At 30.8% G+C, this 26,060-nt stretch overlaps 1 protein-coding gene across 5 annotated transcripts in view; it reads right to left on the bottom strand.

Moving 5' to 3' along the window:
* The window catches only part of LOC115884539 (uridine phosphorylase 1), a 57,884-nt gene that overhangs the window by 12,137 nt on the left and 19,687 nt on the right, over positions 1–26,060 (bottom strand). For 3 of the 5 annotated variants that reach the window (XM_030903147.1, XM_030903145.1, XM_030903146.1), the window contains exons 3-4: positions 1,945–2,068; positions 114–275 (exon numbers count right to left, since the gene is read on the bottom strand). In XM_030903147.1, coding sequence (XP_030759007.1) covers positions 114–275; positions 1,945–2,068 — 286 coding nt within the window. Of the gene's footprint in view, positions 1–113; positions 276–1,944; positions 2,069–16,439; positions 16,793–24,996; positions 25,100–26,060 lie in introns of those variants that run through there. The other 2 variants (XM_030903144.1, XM_030903143.1) reach the window with 2 other exon arrangements.

Raw genomic sequence — 26,060 nt, 5'->3', positions numbered from 1 at the left:
TGCGTTTATCTCATCAAGGAGGCCGAAATCGACAAAATATCAAGAGATAATTTTTAATAACCACTAAACTCCTTACTTTGAAGTTGTTTACTTAATTAGAAATTGGTACTTACACTGATTGATAGTACCGGCCCCACTTTAAACATACTATATCTATACGAGTACTGACTGATGTCCATGAGGGTAGTGCCTGTTGGTAATTTGTATCCGATTTCTTTCATTATATAGTAGGCAAACATCTCCATACGTCTTGGCGTACCACCCATACAGACGAACTAAAAAAATCAGATTACTATAAATTACATTGCTATAAAATGCTTCTAATTAAAGTTATCATTAGCCCGCCATACACCAGAAGATTTGGTCGGCGGAGGGTATGGGGAGCTATTATTAGCTTCAGCAGAAAGAGAAGTCTGAAAAACTTGAAAAGTCAAATATCTGGGAATAACCCTGGACAGTAAACTTCTCTGAAACAGGCATATTAAAAACTAAAAACATTACAAGAAAAGTGACAAAGACTCCCATGATATGCAGAAGACTGGCGGGAAATAGATAAACCAACATTTTGCGTTGGATGTATACCATGATAGTAAGTGGATGTATACCATGATAGTAATGTATACCAATGATAGTAAGCATCACAGATGCCATGAGAATATGCCTAACAGCATCCTAACATCACTGCACATTGTCGTCGGTAGTTATGTCAATGATTAGAATGGTCATTGACGGAAACAGTACTGGAGAATTTTCAGGACAGGGGCTTGGAATACCCTCAAAAAGAAAATTCCAGTTCTTCAACACCCAGTGAACATACCAAGGATTTACAACTTTGAGAAACATCTCACTGTAGTATTGAGTAATAAAAAGGATCGGAAGGGAGAAACGTTTGCTCAGCATGTAAAAAACCATACCATAACGTGGTATACTGATGCTTCCAAAACCAAATAAGCAGAGACAGGGATAGGAGTATTTAGGCCGAAAACTAAATACTCCGAATCAATGGGCACCTACCCCAACATTCTTCAGGCAGAAATCTACGCTATCGAAAGATGCGTACAATTTATTTTAGATAGGAACTATCGAAAACAGGAAATAGCCATCTTATCCGAGCAGCACTAAACGCGATCAACTTAGTAACCATCAATTCGGAGTTGGTCAAAGAATGCCTAGAGAAGCTAAACAAATTAGGCAAAGAAAAAAAACTCTCTACTCTGGGCTCTGGGTGCCCTCTCACCAAGGGATAGAAGGCAATGAAAAAGCAAATGATCTAGCTAGAAAAGGAGCGAACACTGCACTAACTGGACCAGAACCGCTCTGTTTTTCAAGCAGAAACCAACTAAAGGCGGAACTGAGGAAAACTCCATCCGTAACCTGAAATGGGAGTCCTCCAACGGTCTAAGACACTCGAAAAAGTTCCCCAGAACTTACGACCGAGAAAAATCAAAGATTTTCCTTGATTTAAGCAAAAACAATCTTCGGATTATTACGGGGTTTCTAACAGGACACTGTCTCCCCAACGAACACCTCAGTAGGCTGAAACTGAGAAACAACGGCGAATACAGATTCTGTGGGGAAAATGGGGATACACCAGAACACCTTATCACTGAGTGCGCCGAGACGACGACCGTCTCTGTGGTGCCGTCTCTGAGACTGTATGATGAGTTATGACTCGTTATAACTCAAGAAAGAGGAACACACAATAGATCTGTAAGGTGACGGTGATTAACTCCCCTCCTAAACATTCTACATTCTATATTAGCATCCCATGGTGCGCCCTGGTCATTTTAATAACTGTGACACTTATGGCTAAATAGAGTCTACACATCTGGCTACTGAACCTTACCAGGATTTTACAGCATTAAAAATTCAAACATATCTTTTTATTATTTATAAAAATAGTTTGAACTACTTCTGTTCTATAAAACAGTGAGTTATTCATACCTTTACGTCTCTAAACATCTCCACCAGGTCATGACTTCCACTACCCAAGGCCAAATGGTACAAGATATCTTGATCCATGAGTTCGATATGTGGGTTTCTAAGCTTAACTGACCCATCGGGATATCTGAAATTAAAAAAAATAAATTATCTATCTTTTAAGACAAGAGCAAGGGTAGATATTTAGTAATTTTCAAACATGTACACAAGTTAGGTTTGTATAGGGTAAGGCGCGGTAAATCAAAATCTACATTTTGGTCGACCCTCCAATTTGATCCTCCTGAATTTTCTTTTTCAAAACGTATAACAGTGGCATGCGGTAAAATTTTTAGAAGGGTAAACGATTCGATAATGAAGGTAATAAAAAAAGTCGAAAAACATTTTTAGCTACAGACATTCAAGATCATATTATAATATAATTCACTAGCTAAATTCATATTGATTGCAATGAATTATATTAATCTAAAAACTAGGTTTCTTTTTTTCTCAACTTATATGGAAGCACAGTTTCCCTAGCTTCCGTAGACCGCACGCCTCTGACGTTCGGTCTGACAAGGCTTAGCTTAGATGATAAATATTTAAACATAGACACTTTATATTTATCCAGCTGTCTATTGAAATAATAATATCTATTGAATAATGTAAGGCAAATGATATTTACCTTACCTCTTCTTTACTTAGAATTTCTAGAATAGGTATCAGACATAAATATACAAATATTCCTGTTATACAGGGTGGACGAATTGGTCCGAATGGAAAACTTCGGCAGCATATTCTGCAGATAAAAATAATATCCTAAAATGTTTAGTTTCGGAGATACAGGGTATAAAAATTTCATTTTTATATCAATTTTTTTCCAATAATTTCTGAACTATAGTCGATATTTGAATAAAAATTGGTGTCTGGGTGTTTTTTGACATGATAAATCTGATTTAGATGTCTGCATGACTTCTACTTGTAGGGGGCGCCACCTACATATTTTTAACTGGTATGAAGAGTAATAACTTTTGGTCTGTCCCTGTATTACACTGCTACAGCAAAAATAGCTGCAATTAGTGGTTCTTGGAATTCTTGGATGGATATTTGGAATGAAAATGGTCAACATGGTACTGTAAATCTCCGAAATGCGGTAAAACCTAGGATAAGAGCGCTAAACCTAGGATTTACCAAAAACATTAACTAATTAGGTTAGCCTGGTTATTTGGAGGGTGTTAATGCATTGGTTAGCCTGGTTATTTGGAGGGTGTTAATGCATTGGTTGGCCTGGTTATTTATCCCGAAAAATCTCCGAAATGCGGTAAAACCTAGGATAAGAGCCCTAAACCTAGGATTTACCAAAACATTAACTAATTAGGTCAGCCTGGTTATTTGGAGGGTGTTAATGCATTGGTTAGCCTGGTTATTTGGGGGGTGTTAATGTTATATATAGTGTTTATGTTAAAATTATGTTAGTTAGGTGGTTATTTGGTGGGGTTGGGGTTGGTTTTTACTACCACTTGCTTTTGGTAAATCCTAGGTTTTACCGTATTTCGGACATTTACAGTAACAAATACATGTCATAATTGACAAAAATTATACACTTTGTGTTTTGGTTGACTAGATATTAAACTAGATATTAGTCTGAAATAATAAATTTGAAATGATTTTGTGCCAAAACTGTTTTATCGTATTATTTATTACTACGTATTATACAGGGTGAGCCTTAAATATTTTTAGGAGTAATTATTAGCGCTCATAATCGTGTTTTTGGTTTTCTTTTGAAAAAATTTATGTTTTTTTTAGTAAAGTCTTAAATAAAATAACATGTTTATTTTGGACTTTGGATTTTTTACCGGAAACGGTAAAGAGAAAATATGTTTCTTTTATCGAGATCTAGCAGCCCTAAAAATATTTGCTTATTTAAGACCCAACCTGTATTGTATACCGGGTGCGTCTCAAAAGTGGCTCACCCAGTGGCGGATAGAGAGGGGGGGGCCATGGGGCCCGGGCCCCCCCTAAAATCTGTAAATTGGGTTAAATATTAGCCTTTTGGGTTTAAAATGGCGATGGATGCCCTATGGCGCCCTAAAAGGCGCCCTAAATGGCATACAATGGCGCCCTAAAAGGCATATTCCTCATTACTTTTTATTTGGGCCCCCCCCCCTAAAATAAATTCCTGTATCCGCCCCTGGGCTCACCCCCTATAACTTTTTTAATTTTTCAGATAAAAAAACGAGATTTGGTATGTTAGTATATTATGACATAAATTAGGATTTTGATTGGCGTATTCAATTGTTTTTGGTCACTTCCTATTTCACCGGAAATTACTACAACAAGGCTACAACTTTTGATTTTTAAATGGCACCCTCGGTATTTTTTTCCTTTATTCGATAGAAAATGACATTCTGAATAGAATGATATATCATATGTCAACTATTGATATTCTCGCTTAATAAAAAATTGTATTTTAAAATTCAATCTAGAGTGCCATTGCTATGTTAAAAACATAGCCATGGCAAACTAATTCTTTATCAAGGAGCCTTGGAAAAATAGATTTGATCGTCTAATGTTTTTGTGTCTTGTCCTGGCCAGTTAGAAAATGCTCAAATCGTATTTTTAATCATACATCAATTTTTTCAAATGGAGCGAGGGTGGCTCATAAGCATATTTTGAAAAAGCATTTTTTTACGAATAATTTGATACCACACACTTGGTATTTTGAGTCAAATTTTCGTTACGAACCGCAAGTTATACCATATGCGAAAATGTCAAAAGTTGACATCGGATATGTCATTTTATTCAGAGTGTCATTTTCTATATAATAATGTAAATGTAATAAAATAATTAAAAAAAAATACCGAGAGTGCCAATTAAAAATCAAAAGTTGAAGTCATTTCCGGTGAAACCGGAAATGACCGAAAACAATTGAATACGTCAATCAATCCTAATGTATGCCATATACTAACATATCAAATCTTGTTTTTTTAACTAAAAAAATAAAAAAAAGTTATAGGAGTGAGCCACTTTGGAGACGCACCCGGTATACTCACTTATACGATTATTAATATCAACAGAAACTGTTTTATCGTATTTTTTTCTAGAAAAATGCAAATTATCTTAAAAATAAAAAGTTCTCGAATTTATCATTTCATTCAATAAGTATCGAGTTATGTTTATTTTTTGTCAATAATCACATGTATTGCGACTATTTCCATTCCAAATATCTTGAAAACGATTCTTCGTAGTATCCTGTAGTATTTTTACTAAGAGACATTTTTTACGTAAAGAAAAGCGGAAATGTATATTTTTTACTCAGTAATTTTTTTATAGTAGTATTATACAGGTACGGACAAAAAGTTATTTCTCTTCAAAGCAATTAAAAAATACGTTGGCTCTCAAATTTATCATGTTAAAAAACTCCGGGATACTAATTTTTATCCAAATATCGACGTTAGTTCAGTAATTATTTGGAAAAAATCGTAATACAAATGAAATTTCTACACCCTGTGTCTCCGAAACTAAGCATTTTAGGACATACATTTATTTATACGAATTTTACTTAGTTTTATCTGCAAAATATGCTGCCGAAGTTTCCCGAATACAATTCGTTCCACCCTGTATATTAAAAATATATATATCTATTATTTTTATTTAAATCAACTATGGGTGAGTCTTAAATAAGCTTAAATATTTCAGGGCCGGTAGATCTCGATAAATGATACATATTTTCTCTTTGCCGTTTTTCAAATATGTCCAAAATAACCGAGATAGGTATTTTACTTTGAAAATTTCAAAAAAATTGATTTTTCGCTTAAATATTGAGAACTGCTGGATCTTTTCTGGGTTTTCTTTCTTGTCAATTTAGTCTACTACCTATGTTGCCAAATTATGTAATAATAATCGAATTTTCAATTTTTTTTTCACGAAAAAAATCTCATAGGCGTGTTTGTGGGTCGAAACATATCGTCCCTAAAAATATTTGCACTTATTTAAGACTCACCCTGTATAATGTATGTGTTTAATAATAAATTTATGATTTGGGACTTTTTATTTTAATGTAAACAATAATCGTCAGCTCCTATTTTTTTATTTAATAAATATCATATTTAATTTACTGATAAAATTAACTTATTACCCTTGATTCTTTAAAAAATGCCGTACTTAATTGACGATAAAAAATATAAATATTTACTATATACTTATGATAAGAATACCCTACGATCACAATATATTTTTTCCCGGACACATTTTTGTAAAAATGCGCGAAAAAAAGATTATCGCTTAAATAATCGAGGGTTCCTATTTTTTATTATTCATTGAATAAATATTGTATTTAATTTATATTATAATTACCATTTATTCTTTAAAAAATATCATATTTAATTGATGATAAAAATACAAATATTTACTCTTTACCATAATAATACCATAGTTAGGTATATTTTTTTCCTGCATACATTTAATCATACATATTTAATCATTAAACGAACGATGGTTTATATCAAGATATAATATTCGATACTAATTAAACTTTTAGTTACGTAATTAAGGGCGCGATTTTTAAATTCATTGTTGCCAACCATGGACATATCGGGGCCGGACTGACTACTCGAAATTTAAATTTCCCGCTGGGGATTCAGGTGGTAGCTTTGTTGTAAAAAATGTCAAGTTGCCATGCATATTTATTTATTTATTTTACATTGTCATTCGTTTTGGCATTTTAGTTTTGTATTACGAGTTTTGGTTTAAGGGAATTTTGTGTTGTGATACTTTAAGCTTAAAGTTTTTTACTAGCAGACCTTGCAGTCGATTGTTCTTTTTAGAAACTCTTTTAATGCGAATTGTACAAGATAGCTTAATAGCCGATGCAAAAAACTCATAGCAACCTTATTAGAGTATTTTGAACGGGAAAGCGGTAGTAATAGCCCTATTGATTAAAATAAAATATGTAAAAGTGGGCAATGTTGTGCCGGTCAAGCTTAATCACGTGACTAAAATACTACCTACTAAAATACTAATATAATTACTGCCTACGCTGGGTAGGTGCCTATTTGTTCGGAGTATTTAATTTTCGGCCTAAATACTCCTGTCCCTGTCCTGCTTTGGTTTGTTTTGCTGCTCAATACTACAGTGAGGTGTTTCTCAAAGTTGTAAATCCTTGTTATGTTCACTGGGAGTTGGAGAAGCGGAATTTTCCTTTCCAAGCCCGTGACCTGAAAATTTTCCCAGTACTGTTTCCGTCAATGACCATTCTAATCATTATCGCATTGGCATAACTACCGACGACAATATGCAGTGGTGTTAGGTTTAGGATGACCTCAATTGGTGCTGTTGGGCATGTTCTCATGGCACTTGTGATGCAGATGCATGCCAATCTCTGTACTTTACACAGGTTTAGCCTTGCTGTACGTTCCTCTAGTTTTGTGTACCAAGCAACTGCTCCATAGGCTATCATAGTATACATCTAGCCTAAAATGTTAGGGGCGCAGCCCCATCTATTTCCCACCAGTCTTCTGCATATCATGAAAGCCTGTGTGGCTTTGCTGGTAATGTTCTTAATCTGCCTGTTCCAGAGAAATTTACTGTCCAGAGTTCTTCCCAGATATTTGCCTCCCTGTGATAGCAGTATTTCCTTCTCTCCAAAAAAATCCTTTATGGGTATTTCGCCACTGCACTGCAAAAAAAAATCTACAAAATAAAATAGTTATTTTTTGTAAACACTTCTGCGTTAAACCTAAACGGACGCTGCTTCCTTCCCATCTAGATGAATTCTTTTCAATGGCTATAGTAACATCTCCTTTAATGCTCCTTACACATTTATGGTTTCTAAAAATCTAATGATTTACAATACTCCGCGTTGAATAGCAGGAACAATCCTGTAGGGGCTCATCATTATAATTTCTTATTATTCTAAATATCAATTAGGTATGTTTTGAAATCCCTCTTACCATTAATCACTTTCTCTACGTTTAATTATTTCTAAACACAAAAACACATCGTATCTATGCTGGTGCAATTTTTAATTATTAATTTTTTATTACATGAAACTACACAAAGAGGTTATCGTATGTCATTATTTAACTTTACTCACAGTTCCCCGAAATAATTTAGTACAGTATGTAGATAGATATTGTTACAGCGCTTCTGTTAACCAGTTAACCTACTTATGTGCATTGTTTTAGACTGGAGTAAGCATGACTATATTCATTATACTTGCATCCTTAGTTTGTACCCATACAGGGTGGCGCCTCTCATACGCCGCGGAGGCTCCAAAGAGTCCAAAGAGAACGACAGTTTGTATTGAAATGAAATTTTGTGTGCATATGTAGGTTAATTCAGATCACTTTTTCAAAATATAGAGAGTTCTACAGGGTGTCCCCAAAAAAGTTACGTTTCAAAGTTGCGTTTTTTGTAATGGAACACCCTGTATATATATTAATTGATTTTCGGATTCAGGGAGAAAAATAAAGGTGTTTTATAAGAGAAGGATATGACTAAAATGTAAGGTTTCTGACATATTTAACATTTTCTAGAAATAAAGAACAATTTTTAATTTACAATAAAAGCTACCTAAGTTGGAATTTACCCGGTATAACTTAATATGTAGCTAAATTAACTATTGTACTTTTTAATCAAATTAAAATTTGATCCAAAAAGTTATACAGGGTGAGACAAAATTAATGTTGAATATTATGTTATTATTATATTATAGGTCACCTTCAGAAGTATGTTACTCCTTTATTTTAAATGGAATATTATTCCGATATTCAATGGAGAATTCATGTCTCTTCAAAATACCATTTAGGTTGCCTACCCCTCAAACAAAGATTTTCCTAGATATTTTCATTTACATGATTTGATCTGAGTAAATCTTTATTATTTGATAAAATCTAGGTGGCTGTGATATGTATGACGTTACTTCAACATAACTATCTAATTAGTCCATTTTTAACAACTAGTTATTAATTTGTGTCAGTTAAAACAAAAAAAAATTACAGAAATTTGCCGAAAATGCAAACTTATCCTACATCAGAAAGAATTGATATGATTCTGTTAGCAGAGTGCATTCACCAATTAATAGAATACTTAAATGCTATTGATTTTATCTAGTCTGGTTTTTTATAGGGATATGTTAAAAACAGTGTTTACAAAACTCGATCAACTATTGTCGACAACATGAGAGAAATTATTGTAGCTGCTTTTAATGGTAGAACTCCACATAAATACCTTTTAAAATGAAAAGATCCTTTTAAAAAGACAATCATCTTATGCAGATACCAGGAAAGGAAGCATTTTGAACATTTGATTTCATCTAGCTAATTGTTGTCACATAATATATAGGTTTATATCTAGTTTTAATTCTGTAATAATTAAAATATGTTTTAAACGTGTATCTTTTTATTCCCGTTGAGTATACAATCTTTTTTTAATCTTATTATTGTTAAATTAATAAAAAGTATATTACAGCCGCGGGGTGGCCCAAGATTTTTTCAAATAATAAAGATCTACCGAGGTAAAATCATAGAAAAATAAAATGTCTAGGAAAATCTTTGTCTGAGGGGGAGACAACCTTAATAATATTTTAAAGATATATAAATTGAACACCCCCAATTGAAACAACCCCATTGAACACCGGAATAATATACTGGGTGGTCCATTTAAACTTTAATAAAGGGGCAACTTGCTTTTAAAAGTGACTAATGTTCTATATTCATTTTGTCTCACCCTGTATAACTTTTCGGGTCAAATTTGAAAATAGTTTAACATACAATATTTACTGTAATTAAATATCAGGCTATAAAAGGTCAACTAAAATTTAGGTAGCTGTTATCGAAATTTAAAATTTACTCTTCATTTTCACAAAATGTGAAATATATCAAAATCCTTAGATTTTAGGTATATGCTTCTTTAATAAAAGTCACCTTTATTTTTTCCTAGAATCCAAAAATCAATTAATATATAGGATGTTCCATTAGAAAAAAACACAACTTTGATGTGTAACTTTTTTTAGGGACACCCTGTATAATTCTATATATTTTTATAAAATGCTTTTAGTTAACCTACATACGCTGTCAAAAATTCATTTCGATATACACTACCGTTCTCCTTGGAGCTTCCGCGGCGTATGAGAGGCGCCACCCTGTATGTATGTATAAATTAACTAAAAAAATTAAACTAAAAATTATTATACCTCTCCTAAGAATTTTTTGTAAACGTTTGTGCAAAGTGGTATAGTTTAGGCTACTCTCCCCTAATAACTCCGTTTCCTAATGTTTTCGGAACCGGAAATTTCCCGCTTTTTTTTGGTACTTTCGGTACTAACTAATTTTTGTTTAATGAATAGTAAATTTCATCAATCAGAAGGCAAAGGATGATTTTCCTAATTAAAATAGATAAAAAATTTAGATCTGGTTAAAATTAAATTAAATTTTCCTCAAAACCTTTGTTCGTACATTTGTTCGTAACTTCGCTTGACTTTATTATTATGATTCCAGTATTCAAACTACATTAATTGACTGTTTGCGTTGATTGATAATAATTGCTCCAAATACTAAAAAACTGAATTTTGTATGTGTATTAGACAGCGTGGTAAAAAGTAACACCTTAAGAATTTTATTTCATTTTTTGACGAATGCTTATTTACAGCAACAGAGACGTTTATTTTCATAACTTATTATTATCTTGATTTCTGATTCAAATCCACAATTATTTAGAATAATTTATTAAATAACACAATTAAGTATGTAATTAATTAATATTTGGGCGGATAATGGTGGTATATTTAATAATTTTAATGGTATACTCTTTTATAAAGATTTAAATAGTTCTTCTAATTTCTTTCTTTTTGAATATTAATGGGCTAGTAATATTATCATTTTTAGCACCTTCACATTTAGTACATTTGTTGCTTTAAAAACAATCTAAAATGTCAATATTCCAAGAGATAGGTAAAAAATGGTATAATAAATTTGATAGACAATTAAATTGTACATTTGATTCTTCTAAAATATACAGGGTGTTCTATTTAAATTAAACAAGTTATTGCCGTTTAAAACTGAAAATTATTTAAAATAAATTTTTAGACACTCTGTATGAGGTAGTATTATTTTTATTATTGCAACGCAATAACTGATCAATAAATAAACTTCAGTAAATATTTGGTATTAAACACATTGATATCCTTGGAGAAATGAAGCTTTAAAATTTTTACTGCAATTTCACCAAATTGAAAATATTTCAAAAACGGTAAAGTTTAAGTATGATAAACCTTAATCAAATTTACCTTTATTTTAATCGTAGAAACTAAAAATATAATAATATACAGGCAGTTTCATTTAAAAAAACACAACTTTGATATTTTTTATTTATTTGGGACACTCTGTATCTTGTAAAAATATTTTTAAATTGTAGCTCTCTAATAGTCCTTCAACGAACCCAAAACTTACAATTTGTAAAAATCTGATCGTTTAGCTACAGTACTCCGTGTCGTATGTGGTGAACAACCCTGTATACTATAGACTATACAAAATGACTATACAATACAGATGGACAGACGGCCATTTTAATACAAATATCATTTTCCGTCATCACTGTTCAGTAAAATGTCAGAGTGTGAACGTGGACATGAGTCCAGGACCAGTAGACAATAGCCAAAAACGGTAAATATTGCTTAATCCCTTAAATAATACCCTTGTATATGATATAAACAGGGATAATACATAATACGTACTTTGATCAAATTTCACTGTTCAATAACGTCACTGTAGTTCACAGTCTTGTTTCCACTCGTTTGCATACGTGAATAGTATTCAATTCCTATTTCACTTCCTTCCATGTCAGCAATGACTGCAGTTTCTATGGACAAATTTGGCCGATCAAACAGCCCTGAATAGTTTACAGTTTTTAAACAGAATTAACCATTCTAATTTGTCCATAAAATCGTTAGTTTCGCGGCATCAATTTTGACGTCACTGCAATCCTTGCTGGCATGAGAGGAAATGAAATGGAAAATTAATATAATGGCGTATACAAACGAGTGCAAGTGAGACTCGTAATCATGCTTTAAAATTTGGCGAACGTACATCTTATTGGATAGTTTACTACAATGCTACACATTTTTGTGGTCAACTTCTGCACAATCAAAAATTTTCTTGTGGCAACCCTATGTCTTACACGTTAAAATCCAGACCACGCAATTTCGATGGCCAGATCGGTATAGTTTTTAATGGAAAGAATGTATGTATAGATCATATCAAGTAAACTTTTAGTCACGCGATTAGCTTGACCGGCACAGCGTTGCCCACTTTTACATATTTTCTTTTAATCAAAATATTTTAGGAAACAAAAATAAATTAGTTATAAATATATAAGAAGTTATTATTTACATCAACAAAACTCACCTTCTTAACAGCACTTAGACATAAAGGGCAATACTACCGCTTTCCCATTCAAATTTATTCTAATAAATTTGCGATGAGTTTTTTTACGGCTATTAAGCTATTTTGTACACTTCGGACTAAAAGAGGTTCTAAAAAGAACAATGTTCGACTGCAAGGTCGGCTAGTAAAAAATTTTAAGCTTAAAGTATCATAAAATAATTAATTTAAACCATAAACTCGTAATAGAAAACTAAAAAGTCAAAACGAATGACAGTATCAGGAAATAAATAAATAAATGTGGCAACTTCAACCAGGCGTCGAAAATCTCCATGGATGGAAATTAAAAATCGCGCCCTCGATTACGTAACTAATAGTTTAATCGGTATCAAATATATGTTTATTTTGTAAATTTAATGTACTATAACAAAATAATTAATGGTGGGCCCAACAGCAGCAATGGAGGTCATTCTAGATCTAACACCACTGCACATTGTGATTGGTAGATATGTCAATGCGACAATGATTACAATGGTCACTAACGGAATCAGTACTGGAAGAATTGTCAGATCAGGGGCTTGGAACACCCTCAAAAAGGAAATACCACTCCTGCAACTCCCAGTAGATGATATGCCAAGAACGTACAACTTTGAGAAACATCTCAATGTGGTATTAAGCAATAAAAAGGATTGGAAGAGAGAAACGTCTGCCCAGCAGTTAAAAGACCATACCATAACTTGGTATACTGATGCTTCCAAAACCAATGCGGGTACAGGGATCGGAGTATTTGGGTCGAGAACTAAATACTCCGAACCAATGGGCACCTACCCTAGCATCCTACAGGCAGAAATCTACGCTATCGAAAGATGCGTACTACTTAACTTAGATAGGAACCAACGGAAACAAGAAATAGCCATCTTATCTGATAGTCAAGCAGCGTTAAAAGCGATCAATTCAGTATCAATCAATTCGAAATTGGCCAAATAATGCATAGAGAAGCTGAATAAATTAGGCAAAGAAAACAAAGTGCTCCTACTCTGGGTGCCTGGTCACCAAGGGATAGAAGGCAATAAAAAAGCAAATGATCTAGCTAGAAAAGGAGCGAACACTCCACTAACTGGACCAGATCCGTTCTGCTTTCCAAGTGGTAACCAACTCAAGGCGGAACTCAAGAACTTGGAAGACTCAATTCGCAATCTGGAATGGGATGCAATGTTCTAAGACACTCGAAGAAGTTTCTGAGGGCTTAAGATCAAGAAAAATCTTCCTGGATTTAAGGAAGAACAATCTTCGGATTGGCACGGGGTTTTTAACAGGACACTGTCTCCTCAATGAACACCTCAGTAGATTGAAACTAAGAAGAAACGGCGAATGCAGATTCTGTGGGGAAAATGGGGAAACACCAGTATACCTCATCACTGAGTGCGCCGAGATGATAACCATTCGTGCCATGAACTTTGGTACGACTGATATTGGAGATGGAGAACTACCCTCTATAAAACCGTCCCAGATACTGGTTTCTGTCAAAGCCCTGAGACTGTATGATGAGTTACAACTCAAGAAAGGAGGACACAATAGATCTGTAAGATCGCAGTGATTAATCCCCCTCCCACTCATTCTATAGTCTAAATAACAAATTTTAGCAAGAATTTATTGTTATCTTACTTATCTTATCTGCACAATAGCCTTAATTGTATCGAAAATACAGCACAACGCAGACAGTTCAATTTATGTTAGGTGAATAATCGAATTTTACAAGGGGGTTACCCGACGAAAGAATCTCTCGATGGGGATTTACCCTATACCTTCTGGGTATACGAGTATGTATATCCCAATTTCTTTATTATACCCATTAGGTACCTACACAAGAAGAATGATCATTACTGTCGTTTATGCATCTGTTAGACTCATATGCCGAATTCTCCCATTGAGCGAAATAAATACTCATTTCGCGATATGATTAAATTAAATATTTATTAAATAATCAAAACTCTTTCGCAACTATATATTGGTAGTTATAAATATAGTCTTTATATAACTTCTTTGCGGATGGGGTTATTTTTTTTATATAATATAACAAGAACAAGATAAGAAGATTAACCCCCTCCGCATAATTATGTAAAGTTTTTTTTCTTTCTTATGATCATTAAGGAAGACCGTGTATAACTCTACAGGGTTGTTCACCACATACGACACGGAGTTTTATAGCTAAACGATTAGAATTTTACAAATTGTAAGTTTTGGGTTCGTTGAAGGACTATTAGAGCTACAATTTAAAAATAATTTTACAAGATACAGAGTGTCTCAAATATGTAAAACATATTATAGTTGTATTTTTTTAAATTGAACACCCTGTATATTATTCTATTTTTAGATTATACTACTGAAATAAAGGTAAATTTGATTAAGGTTTATCGCACTTAAACCTTACCGTTTTAGAAATATCTTCAATTTTGCGAAATTGCATTAAAAAATTTAAGGCTTTATTTCTCCAATGATATTAAAGGTTTTAATACTAAATTTTTACTGAAGATTCTTTATGGATCAGATATTATGTTGCAATAATAAAAATGATACTACCTTATACAGAGTGTTCAAAAAATTATATTAAATAATTACTACCTTTCAACGGCAATAACTTGTTTAATTTAAATGGAACAACCTGTATATTTTACGTGAATCAGATGCACAATTTAATTTTCTATCAAATTGTATTATGCCATTTTTTACCTATTTCTTCAAGTTTTCGTAGAAAATGCATTTTCTTATTATTTAAACCTCATTTACCACTATACCCATGGAATATTGACATTTTAGATTTTTTTAAAGCAACATATGTACAAAATAGACAGGTGATAAAAATAATATTGCAAGCCCATTTGTTTACAAAAAGAAAACTATTAAAATCTTTGTAAAAGAGTATTCTAATTATTACTAATTATTAATATACTCTGCCTATTATTTCCGCCTAACAATTAGTTAATTACATACTTAATTAACTTACGTTTTAATTAATAAATTATTCTAAATATATGTGAATTTGACTCAGAAATCAATACAATAATAAGTTATGAAAATGAACATCTCTGTTGTTATAAATAAGCATTCGTCAAAAAATGAAATAAAATTTATAAAGTGTTACTTTTTACCACACTGTCTAATACACATACAAAATTCAGTTGTAGTTTTTTAGTATTGGGAGGAATTATTATCAATCAACGTAAACAATCAATTAATGTAGTTTAAATACTGGGATCATATTAATTGGTGCTATTTAACAAATATTTAAACAGTTTTTCATATTTTTTTTAATGAAATAAGCGAATTATATCGACAATATTAGTATCTGGTACTCTAAAAATAATCTAAAATGTAAATATTCCATGGGTATAGTGATAAATGAGGTCTAAATTATAAGAAAGTGTTACTTCTACGAAAACTTGAAGAGATAGGTAAAAAATGGTATAATACAATTTGATAGACAATTAAATTGTGCATCTGATTCCCGTAAAATATACAGGGTGTCCCATTTAAATTAAACAAGTTATTGCCGTTTAAAAGCTAGTAATTATTTAATATAAATTTGTAGACATCCTGTATAAGGTAGTATTTTGTTTATTATTGCAACACAATATCTGATCAATAAATAAACTTCAGTAATTATTTAGTATTAAAAACTTCGATACCCTTGGAGAAATGAAACCTTAAAATTTTTACTGCAATTTCATAAAATTAAAAATATTTAAAAAACGGTAAGGTTTAAGTGTGATAAACCTTAATCAAATTTACCTTTATTTTAATCGTAGAATCTAAAAATATAATAATATACAGCTATAATATTTTTTACTTATTTGGGACACTCTGTATCTTGTAAAAATATTTTCAAATTGTAGCTCTAATAGTCCTTCAACGAACCCAAAACTTACAATTTGTAAAAATCTATTCGTTTAGCTACAATACTCCGTGTCGTATGTGGTGAATAACCCTGTATACATCTAAAAAATAAACGACAATGACAGTTAAAGACATTGTAGTCAAAAATTTGATTGTCTTTCTATCATTTTTCAGATAGATTCTATGATAGATTATATCTACTTTCTCTACCCAAATAATGTTATAAAACAACTTGGTGCAAACAAATACCTGGTGCCTTCAGCATATTCTTCATCAGGATCGTCATGGTTTTCTTGTTTTGATTTTTGGCTGCATTTTCCACAATGATTCTGCATGTTCACGCGATATTCGAACTAATTGTACGGTATGTTATTATGCTATAGAACTTATAATAATTCACACTAGGGTATATCAGGCGACGAAACGTTTAACGGTTGTAACGAAATGTTTATGTACTCGATTGCGCACGTGAATTTCAAAAGTGGCGGCACTGATAACACCAATCAATTGCTTTCGATCACTAGGACGCGAAAAAAAAACTACTCAAATTTAGTCACTTCTGTCATAAATAACATATAGGCCTTGAAATTTCTTAGAAACATCTAACAAATTAATATTTAAAAATAAGGTATTTTTTGTATATTTTTTTATTAATTTGGCATATTTTTACTATGTTATTTTGTATTTAGTTATGTATAGGCCGAATGATTCATCTCACACAAGGATCTCACCCTTCTCACCAAAATGACAATATTATCGACTTTTGTTTCAAATTCACATAATATTTTAATTTATTTCGATACGTTCAATTATTATTTATTATTTAATCAAGATTAAAACTGCTGATTGTCGGCTAGAGTTAGGAGTCAGAAAAAAGTTACTCATAACTTTGTTAATTCTGATATACAGGGTTATTCACCACATACGACACGGGGTATTGTAGCTAAACGATTAGATTTTTACAAATCGTAAGTTTTTGGTTCGTTGGAGGACTATCATAGCTATAATTTAAAAATATTTTTACAAGATACAGAGTGTCCCAACTAAATAAAAATTATTTTAAATAATTACTAGCTTTAAACGGTAATAACTTAATTTAAATGGAACACCCTATAGATTTTACGAGAATCAGATGCACAAATAAATTGTCTATCAAATTGTATTATACCATTTTTTACCTATCTCTTCAAGTTTTCGAAGAAAATACATTTTCTTAACATTTAGACCTCGTCTATCAATATACCCATGGAATAATGGATTTATTTTAGATTATTTTTAAAGATGTAACTAATTTTCAAAGAGTACAGATACTAATATTGTCGATTTAATTCGCTTATTTCATTAAAAAATAAAAAAAAATTGTTTAAATATTAGTTAAAGAGGACCAATTATACTATGATCTTAGTATTCAAACTACATACATTAATTGGCTGTTTGCTTTGATTAATAATAATTGCTCCAAATATTAAAAAACTGAATTTTGTATGTGTATTAAACAGTGTGGTAAAAAGTAACACCATATAAATTTTATTTTTTTATTTAATATTTTGACGAATGTTTATTTATAACAAACAGATATATGTTCATTTTCATAATTTATTAATATATTGATTTCTGATTCAAATCCACATTTATTTAGAATAATTTATTAACTAAAACAATTAAGTATGTAATTAACTAATTTTTGGGAGGAAATAATTTTGGTATACTCTTTTATAAAAATTTAAATAATTTTCTTTTTGTAAACAAATGGGCTTGCAATATTATCTTTTTTTAGCACCTGTACATTTTGTACATTTGTTGGTTTAAAAAAATCTAAAATGTCAATATTCCATGCGTATGGGTATATTGATAAATCAGGTCTAAATTAGAAGAAAATGCATTTTCAACAAAAACTTGAAAAGAAAGGTTAAAAATGGTATAATACAATTTGATAGACAATTAAATTATACATCTGATTCTCGTAAATATACAGAGTGTTCCATTTAAATTAAACAAATTATTGCCGTTTAAAGCTAGTAATTATTTAAAATAAATTTATAGACACTCTGTGTAAGGTAGTATTATATTTATTATTGCAACACAATATCTTGATCAATAAATAAACTTCAGTAAATAATATTTAGTATTAAAAACTTTAATACCCTTGAAGAAATAAAGCTTTAAAATTTTTAATGCAATTTCACAAAATTGAAAATATTTAAAAAATGCCAAGGTTTAAGTGTGATGTGTGATAAACCTTAATCAAATTTAACTTTATTTCAATCGTAAATCTAAAAATAGAATAATATACAGGGTGTTCCGTTTAAAAAAATACAACTATAATATTTTTATTTATTTGGGACACTCTGTATCTTGTAAAAATATTTTTAAATTGTAGGTCTAATAGTTCTTCAATCATAGAGAGAAAAAAAAATTAAAACCTTCAATGAACCCAAAACTTACAATTTGTAAAAATCTAATCGTTTAGCTACAATACTCCGTGTCGTATGTGGTGAATAACCCTGTATACTCGTATGCTTAAAAAGAGTATTATTAATATGCGTACTTATTAACAAAGCTTAACCTTTAAATCGCATTTTAGATTGGACATTGTTTTAGTTTGTTGCCTTTTACTAGAGTAATTTACATGATTATTTTACAAGATTTTTATTTTTCATAAAAAAATAAATAGGCAACGAAATACAGGGTCCGGCAATAGTGCGTCGGGCATATCTGTAGCTCCTAGAATAAAACACTTGGGAATTTTGTTTAAGTGCATACCTACAGTATATATTAGAATGTATTTCAGGAAAAGATTTTTACTTCTATAGGGTGGCTCAAAAAGTGTGAGTGGATGAGGATAAATTTTTTCAATGGAACACCCAGTATAATATTGCATTTTTGGCTTCCTTTCGGATCACTTTATATAATCCAGAATATAAGATATGAGTAAATATATTTCGATAGTTTCAGAGATATTAATAAATAAATAAAAAATATATACAGGGTGACGCACCTCATTCGCCTCGGTTGATTATACGAAAACGGAAAGATGTAGAAACAAAATATTTTATGGGTATATGTGAGGAGGTAATATGCACAATTTAAAATTATTTTGAAATATACAGGGTGCTTCAGAACTAAGATACATACCAAAGTTATATTTTTTATGGAACACCCGGTATTTTATTTCATTTTTGGATTCCTGGGCCCAAAAAAAGCCATTTATTATAAAGGTTAAATATTTTTAAAATCATTGGTTTTTGGGATATTTAAATATATTTAAATTTGCATGCTATATACTTTAGAATAGATAATTAACACCCTGTTCTTTACTTTTCAGAATTAATTCTTGTGCTGAATTTAAAGGCAGAGAAATAAACTTTACTGGAAAATGTTATTGCTTCCTTAAATTTATACAGGGGTATCAAAAATTGCTGATCTATTTTAAGGATTTATTTCAAATACAACACCCTGTATTTTTTAAGCAGATTCAAATGCTCTTTCAAACTGTATTAGGGTTTCCTATACCTATCTAGCTCAGATTTTGAATAAAGAACAATTTTTCAATAAAATGGCAACCAAGAGGGCTAATGTCGTCATGGCAAGTATCTAGTGACAGTTAGTAGCTATTTTCAAAATCGAAATTAGTTTATGGGCTTATTTAAATTTATAACGGTTTACTTTTATTTAATTTACCTACAATAGTTTAATAAATAATATTTATTAAATATGTATTTATTATTCTATTAGAAAAAACGAAGAAGTAGGTTGGTTTGGCTTTGATTTATTTTACGATGATTTGTAGAATATGGATTTTCTATAATAGAGACAATTACGGCAAATTCATTTTCTTACATTTTGTTGACTTCCAATGACAGATTTCTGCCTAATAGTTTTTTTTATAAACCACACTATCAGCTCTGCGAAATAGGACTGCAAAGTAGTTTTTCAAAGGAACGCTTATCAGGAAGATTTATATTTTAGGTAAATCTAAGTAAATTGTTATAAATTATGAATAATAATGTCCATAAACTAATGTCAACTTTGAAAACTAATAGTTACTGTCACTAGAAAATTGCAATTGCGACACGAGCCATCTTGATTGCAATTTTATTTAAAAATCGCTTTTTATTCAAAATCTGGGCTAGATAGGTATAGGCAACCCTAATATAGTTTGAAAGAGCATTTGAATCTACTTCGGTTTATTTAAAAAAATATAGGGTGTTGCAAGTTTTATATAAAATAAATCCTTAAAATCTATCAGCAATTTTTGATACCTCTGTATAAATTTAAGGAAGCAATAACATTTTCCAGTGAAGTTTATTTCTCTACCTTTAAACTCAGCACAAAAATTAATTCTGAAAAGTAATGTTCAGGGTGTTAATAATCTATTCTATTGTAGCTTGCAAATTTAATTATCTTTAAATATCTCAAAAACCAAAGATTTTAAACATATTTAACCCTTATAATAAATGACTTCTTTTGGGCCCAAGAATCCAAAAATGAAATAAAATACCGGGTGTTCCATAAGAAAAAATATAACTTTGGTATGGATCTTCGTTCTAAAACACCCTGTATATTTCAAAATAATTTTAAATTGTGCACATTGTCTCCCCGCATATACCCATAAAATGTTTTGTTTCTGCATCTTTCCGTTTTCATATAATCAGCCGAGGCGAATGAGGTGCGCCACCCTGTATATTTTTAGGCTTTCTTAAAAAAATAATAAAAATACAAGAACTGTCCTGAAATCAAAACTATATTAGGTATTTACTTTAGATGGTCTTACTTTACTATAAATATGGAAATCATACAGGATGTTCAAAATTCTACGCCAAGCTTTCTAAAATCTAAATAATTTTTCTTGTTTATTTTTAATGGAACACCCTGTATATTATTTGTTTAATAGACGGGGAATTAAAAAATGGACATTTTTTTGTATTTAGGGTATTTAAAAGATTTTTACATTTTCGCAGATATTCGCGTTTTTATATTTTATATGGCATTTTCGACAGTAAATTTTTATCAAAGCAACCCACCTAATGATTTTTCTTTCGTATTTTACCATTGAAAGCGCCATATGAAATAATACTACGTAAATACTTTTGAAAATAAAAAATGTTCATTTTTTAACTTTCCTAACTACAATCCTTCCTCTAATAAAATAATAATATGCAGAGTGTCCCATTAAAAAAAAACAACGAAAAATTATTTTATATTTTAGAAAGTTTGGCGTAGAATTTTGAACATGCGGTATGATTTACGATTACCATATTTATAGCAAAGTAAGAACAGACCATCTAAAGTAAATACCTAATATAGTTTTGATTTCAGAACAATTCTTGTATTTTTAATAATTTTTTAAGAAGGGCTGAAAAATATATACTTTTGATTTATTTATTAATATCCCTGAAACTATCGAAATATATTTACTAATATCTTAGGATTATGTAAAGTGATCTGAAAAAAGCCAAAATTCAATAATATACAAGGTGTTCCATTAAAAAAAATCATCCAGATCCAGTCACACTTTTTTGAGTCACCCTATAGAAGTTAAAATATTTTCCTGAAATACATCCTGGTACATACTTTAGGTTTGCACTTGAACAAAATTCTCAAAATTTTTATTCTTGGAGCTACAGATGCCCGACGCACTATTGCCGGACCCTGTATAGTAATGTCAACTCTCAATTATTTTTTTATGAGCATACTGTATTTTTTTAGATAAAATGTGTTAATTTTAATTACTTTATGATTTAGATCAATATAATTAAAATAAATGTACCTATATTATCCTACCCGTGTTATACAGGGTGTTTCAAAAAACATGTGTTATCTTTCGTGGGGAGATTCCTCACGTAAAAATAAGATATATTTTTCATATCAACATAGGTCAGATTCTGCTTTGTTTCGTAGATACAGGGTGTTAAGTACTAATATTTTTTGATTTATTATAATTCTCTTCCAAGTACTTGTAGCATTTTGAATGAAATTTTGAGGTGAAAAGTTACTATAAATGCGACATATTTTAAAGCTAAAAAAGTGTCGACATATTCACCAGGGATGGGCATATGGGTTATCACTGGAATATTTTTCTAAAAAAGGCATGTACGCCACTGACTTTTTTTCTTTTGTTAGCGAAATAGTGTAAGCCTTGTATATATATTTTCAAGGCTGTAAGCACAGAATATCTAGCTACGCAACAGAAGCCTCGTTACATGTATAAAATTGTAGGTAGCAAAAGGAGACAGGCTTTAAAAGTCTATCTCCAAATCAGATATTTTGATGTGCTAGTTTCGCTACTACATAATAGAGGGCAATAAATTTAAAAGAAAACAGTTTTCTACAAACAAAATTTAACTTCTGGTTACACTCGACCGCAGCCAACCATACCTTCCTCGTCCAGCCTATGTTGTCACGTCTTTAATATTATCAATATCTTTTTACTTATTATACACATATATTGAGATATTAATACTGCATTTTAATAAAGTAGGTTTTAATATTCCATAGATGTATTAAATAGTCCTTATACTACTTTATATATATGGTTTGCCAGTGCCAAATTTGCAAGAAATTTGACTTAAATGATCCATTTGAGTCTCGAAACGAGTTTCGACCGGTAGGCAACTCTCAATTTACCAATTGGGAGTCAGTGGCGTTGTTGTAGAAAGGCGCTTATTTAGATCATATTTTAGTAAAATGTAAAATCTGAATTTTTTCTATTACATAATCATTTATATAAAAATTTTTGTAACAAAATCATAATTATAACCCCGTTATTATACAAGATAAATTATATTAGGCATCGGTTAAAAAATCATTCATGTTTTTATTAAAAATATATTCCAGTTTATCCTAAAACTATCTTCAGAATCTAAAATAACATACAAGAATTTTAAAATTATATTACATTATGAAACAATATTTTTTAATATACCGGGTGCGTCTCAAAAGTCACCCCTATGACTTTCTATTATTTTTTCAGATAAAAAAACAGATTTGTATGTTAGTATATGACATAAATTAGGATTGACTGACGCATTCAATTGTTTTCGGTTATTTCCTGTTTCACCGGAAATGACTAAAACTTTTGATTTTTAAATGGCACCCTCGGTATATTGCTACTTTATTCGATAGAAAATGACACTCTGAATAGAATGACATATCATATGTCAACTTTTGACATTGTCGCTTAAAAACAAATCGTATTATAAATTTCAATCCAGGGTGCCACGGCGGTGTTAAAAACATTAAGTTTTAATCAAGGAGCATTGGAAATATAGTTTTGATCGTCTAATGTTTTTCGTGTCTTGTCTAGGCCGGTTAAAAGATGCACAAATCGTATTTTTAATCATATATCATTTTTTTTAAATGGAACAAGGTTAGCATATTTCGAAAAAACATTTTTTTATGAATATATTGATACTTGGATGATATGTCATTCTATTCAGAGTGTCATTTTCTATCGAATAAAGTAGATATACACCTAGGGTGCCATTTAAAAATCAGAAGTTATAGTTATTTCCGGTGAAACAGGAAGTGACCAAAACAATTGAATGCGTCAATCAATCCTAATTTATGTCATATACTAACATACCAAATCTTGTTTTTTTATTAGAAAAAATAAAAAAATTATGGGGGTGAGCCACTTTTAGGACGCAGCCGGTATAATAAAGACAGTACCGGGTTAAATAAATGTAGTTTTCATTTTATCCACTTCCTAAAAGCTTGCTTTAATGAAACAGATCTCTGTTTTCTCTAATTTACATAATAAAACATCACTTACCAGAAAAAAAAATTACAACAATCATAAAGTTTTTTCTCTTTCCATGTCGCCGATTCTATTATATCTATAGAATAGATCCTTATTAATTTCAAGAATTAAATAGGTAATTTCGATTATATTAAATGTTTTTCTATAACATGTATTTTATTATTTTTATCGCTTTTGGACGTTTTTTTTTCTAAACTTTTATTTAAAAAACCTCTCCTAAATCTTAATAAAATACAAAAAAGTTAAATACGATATATTTTTAATTGAATTATAGCTTCATTAAAATTAAAAAAATACCCGGCTATGGTACGGAGAGTTCAGGTGTACTGAGAAACGAAAGACAGTGTTGCATTCCTCGTCAGAGTCGTCAGGGAACGACCGTTACGACGGAGACAACCTATCTATCGCTCGTGTCGCACTTGTTAGAGCCTAAAACAATAACAAGACATTGTCTGACCGCATCTTCCAGCTATTTATGAATCAGATGCTCAGTCTATATTTTATTTTAAGCCTATGGTGTAAGCAGTTTATTGCCGATTAAAAGTTGTCTCTTGATATTTTGTGAATTTCGACCTGCTTGATAAGATAAACGCAATTTTATTATTTTCCCTTGATCCAAGTCTAACAGCAACGTTTAAAAAAAATAATATAATTAACTCGCGAAATTTTTAAATAAGTATTCTTTGATTTCACATAAAAAAATATGAAAAAAAGTTCCTATAAACATAGTTTTAGTTGTTAATTATCTTAAATATCATTATTTTTTTATTTGAAATTGCTGTAGGTTGGACTAATAGTAATAATACTTAATAATAAATTAGTTAAAATATATAATTTATTAATTTTATTTTATTTTAATTTTATTAATTGTGTGTAATAATAAATCGAAAGATTATTAAGACTTTAACACCCTGAAACAAAGCAGAATCGGACCTATGTTGATAAGAAAAATAAATTTTATTTTTACCTGAGGAATCTCCCTAAGAGAGATGGCACATGTTTATTGAAACACCCTGTATTTTACAAATGATATTTTAACTGTACACTATATTTTTCACTGCCCAAATAAACGTATCTAACCGCCGAAAGGAACAACCGTATACTGCGATCATATGGTAAAGGAAGGACACCAGCTGTCGGTAAAATGAAGGTATTATACCGACAATTTCGTAAAGCCTTTTATTTATTTTGAGTGAGGGATCGTTTGCTACTTCATCGATAAAGATGTCTGGCTTTTAGCGCCTATACAGGGCGTCTCAGTGACAAAGAATTACTTATTTATACATGCATACAGAGAAGAAGCTTAAATGTTTCATGGTAGCAGACCTACATGAACGCCTTTAATTATAATGGTAGCTAGTATCAGCCAACAATGGATATGTATGTATACAGGGTGTTTCAAAAAGCATGTGTGTGAGATTCCTCACGTAAAAATAATATTTATGTTTCATATCAACATAGGGTCCGATTCTGCTTTGTTTCGTAGCTACAAGGGCTTGAAGTCTTCATTATTTTTCGATTTATTATAATTTTCTTAATTTTGTGTAATGCTTTTAGCGATTCCAATAAAATTTTGAGGGTAAAAGTTACTATACGTGTTACATATTTTAGTACTAAAAAGTTTCGACAATTTCACCATGTGCGCCACTGACTTTTTTCTTTTAATAGCAAAATTATATAGGCCGTTTAACGCCAATTAAAAGCTGTATCTTGGTATTTTGTCGATTTCGATCTCCTTGGTGAGATAAACGCAATCCGGTGATTAACCATAGTAAATTTTTGTTATTTTTAATATAAAATTCAATTGAAGTGATTAAAAAGTACTCCCTTAATACAAAAATAAATGGAACGAAGTTACAATTAAGGAATAAATAATAAATCAAATTCAATACAAATTTCACTGGTTTGAAATGACGCGTAGAAAATTGTGACGTCACCTATTAGTATTTGACTGAATAGTTGACAGAGGGCGCGAGCCTCTAAAGAATAATATTATGGCGTGTCTAGTTCTTTGCTACCGTATTTACACCATATATCTTAAAATCACGTTAGATTTTTCTATTTTTATTAAGATCGTTAAAAAATACGTTTTTGTGTGGGATTATTTA

Source organism: Sitophilus oryzae, unplaced genomic scaffold (assembly GCF_002938485.1).
Source record: "Sitophilus oryzae breed Bouriz unplaced genomic scaffold, Soryzae_2.0 scaffold_302_pilon_pilon, whole genome shotgun sequence".
Lineage (NCBI taxonomy): Eukaryota > Metazoa > Arthropoda > Insecta > Coleoptera > Curculionidae > Sitophilus > Sitophilus oryzae.
Note: the sequence above shows the minus strand (reverse complement) of the source record. Positions and strands in the feature narration are given on the sequence as shown.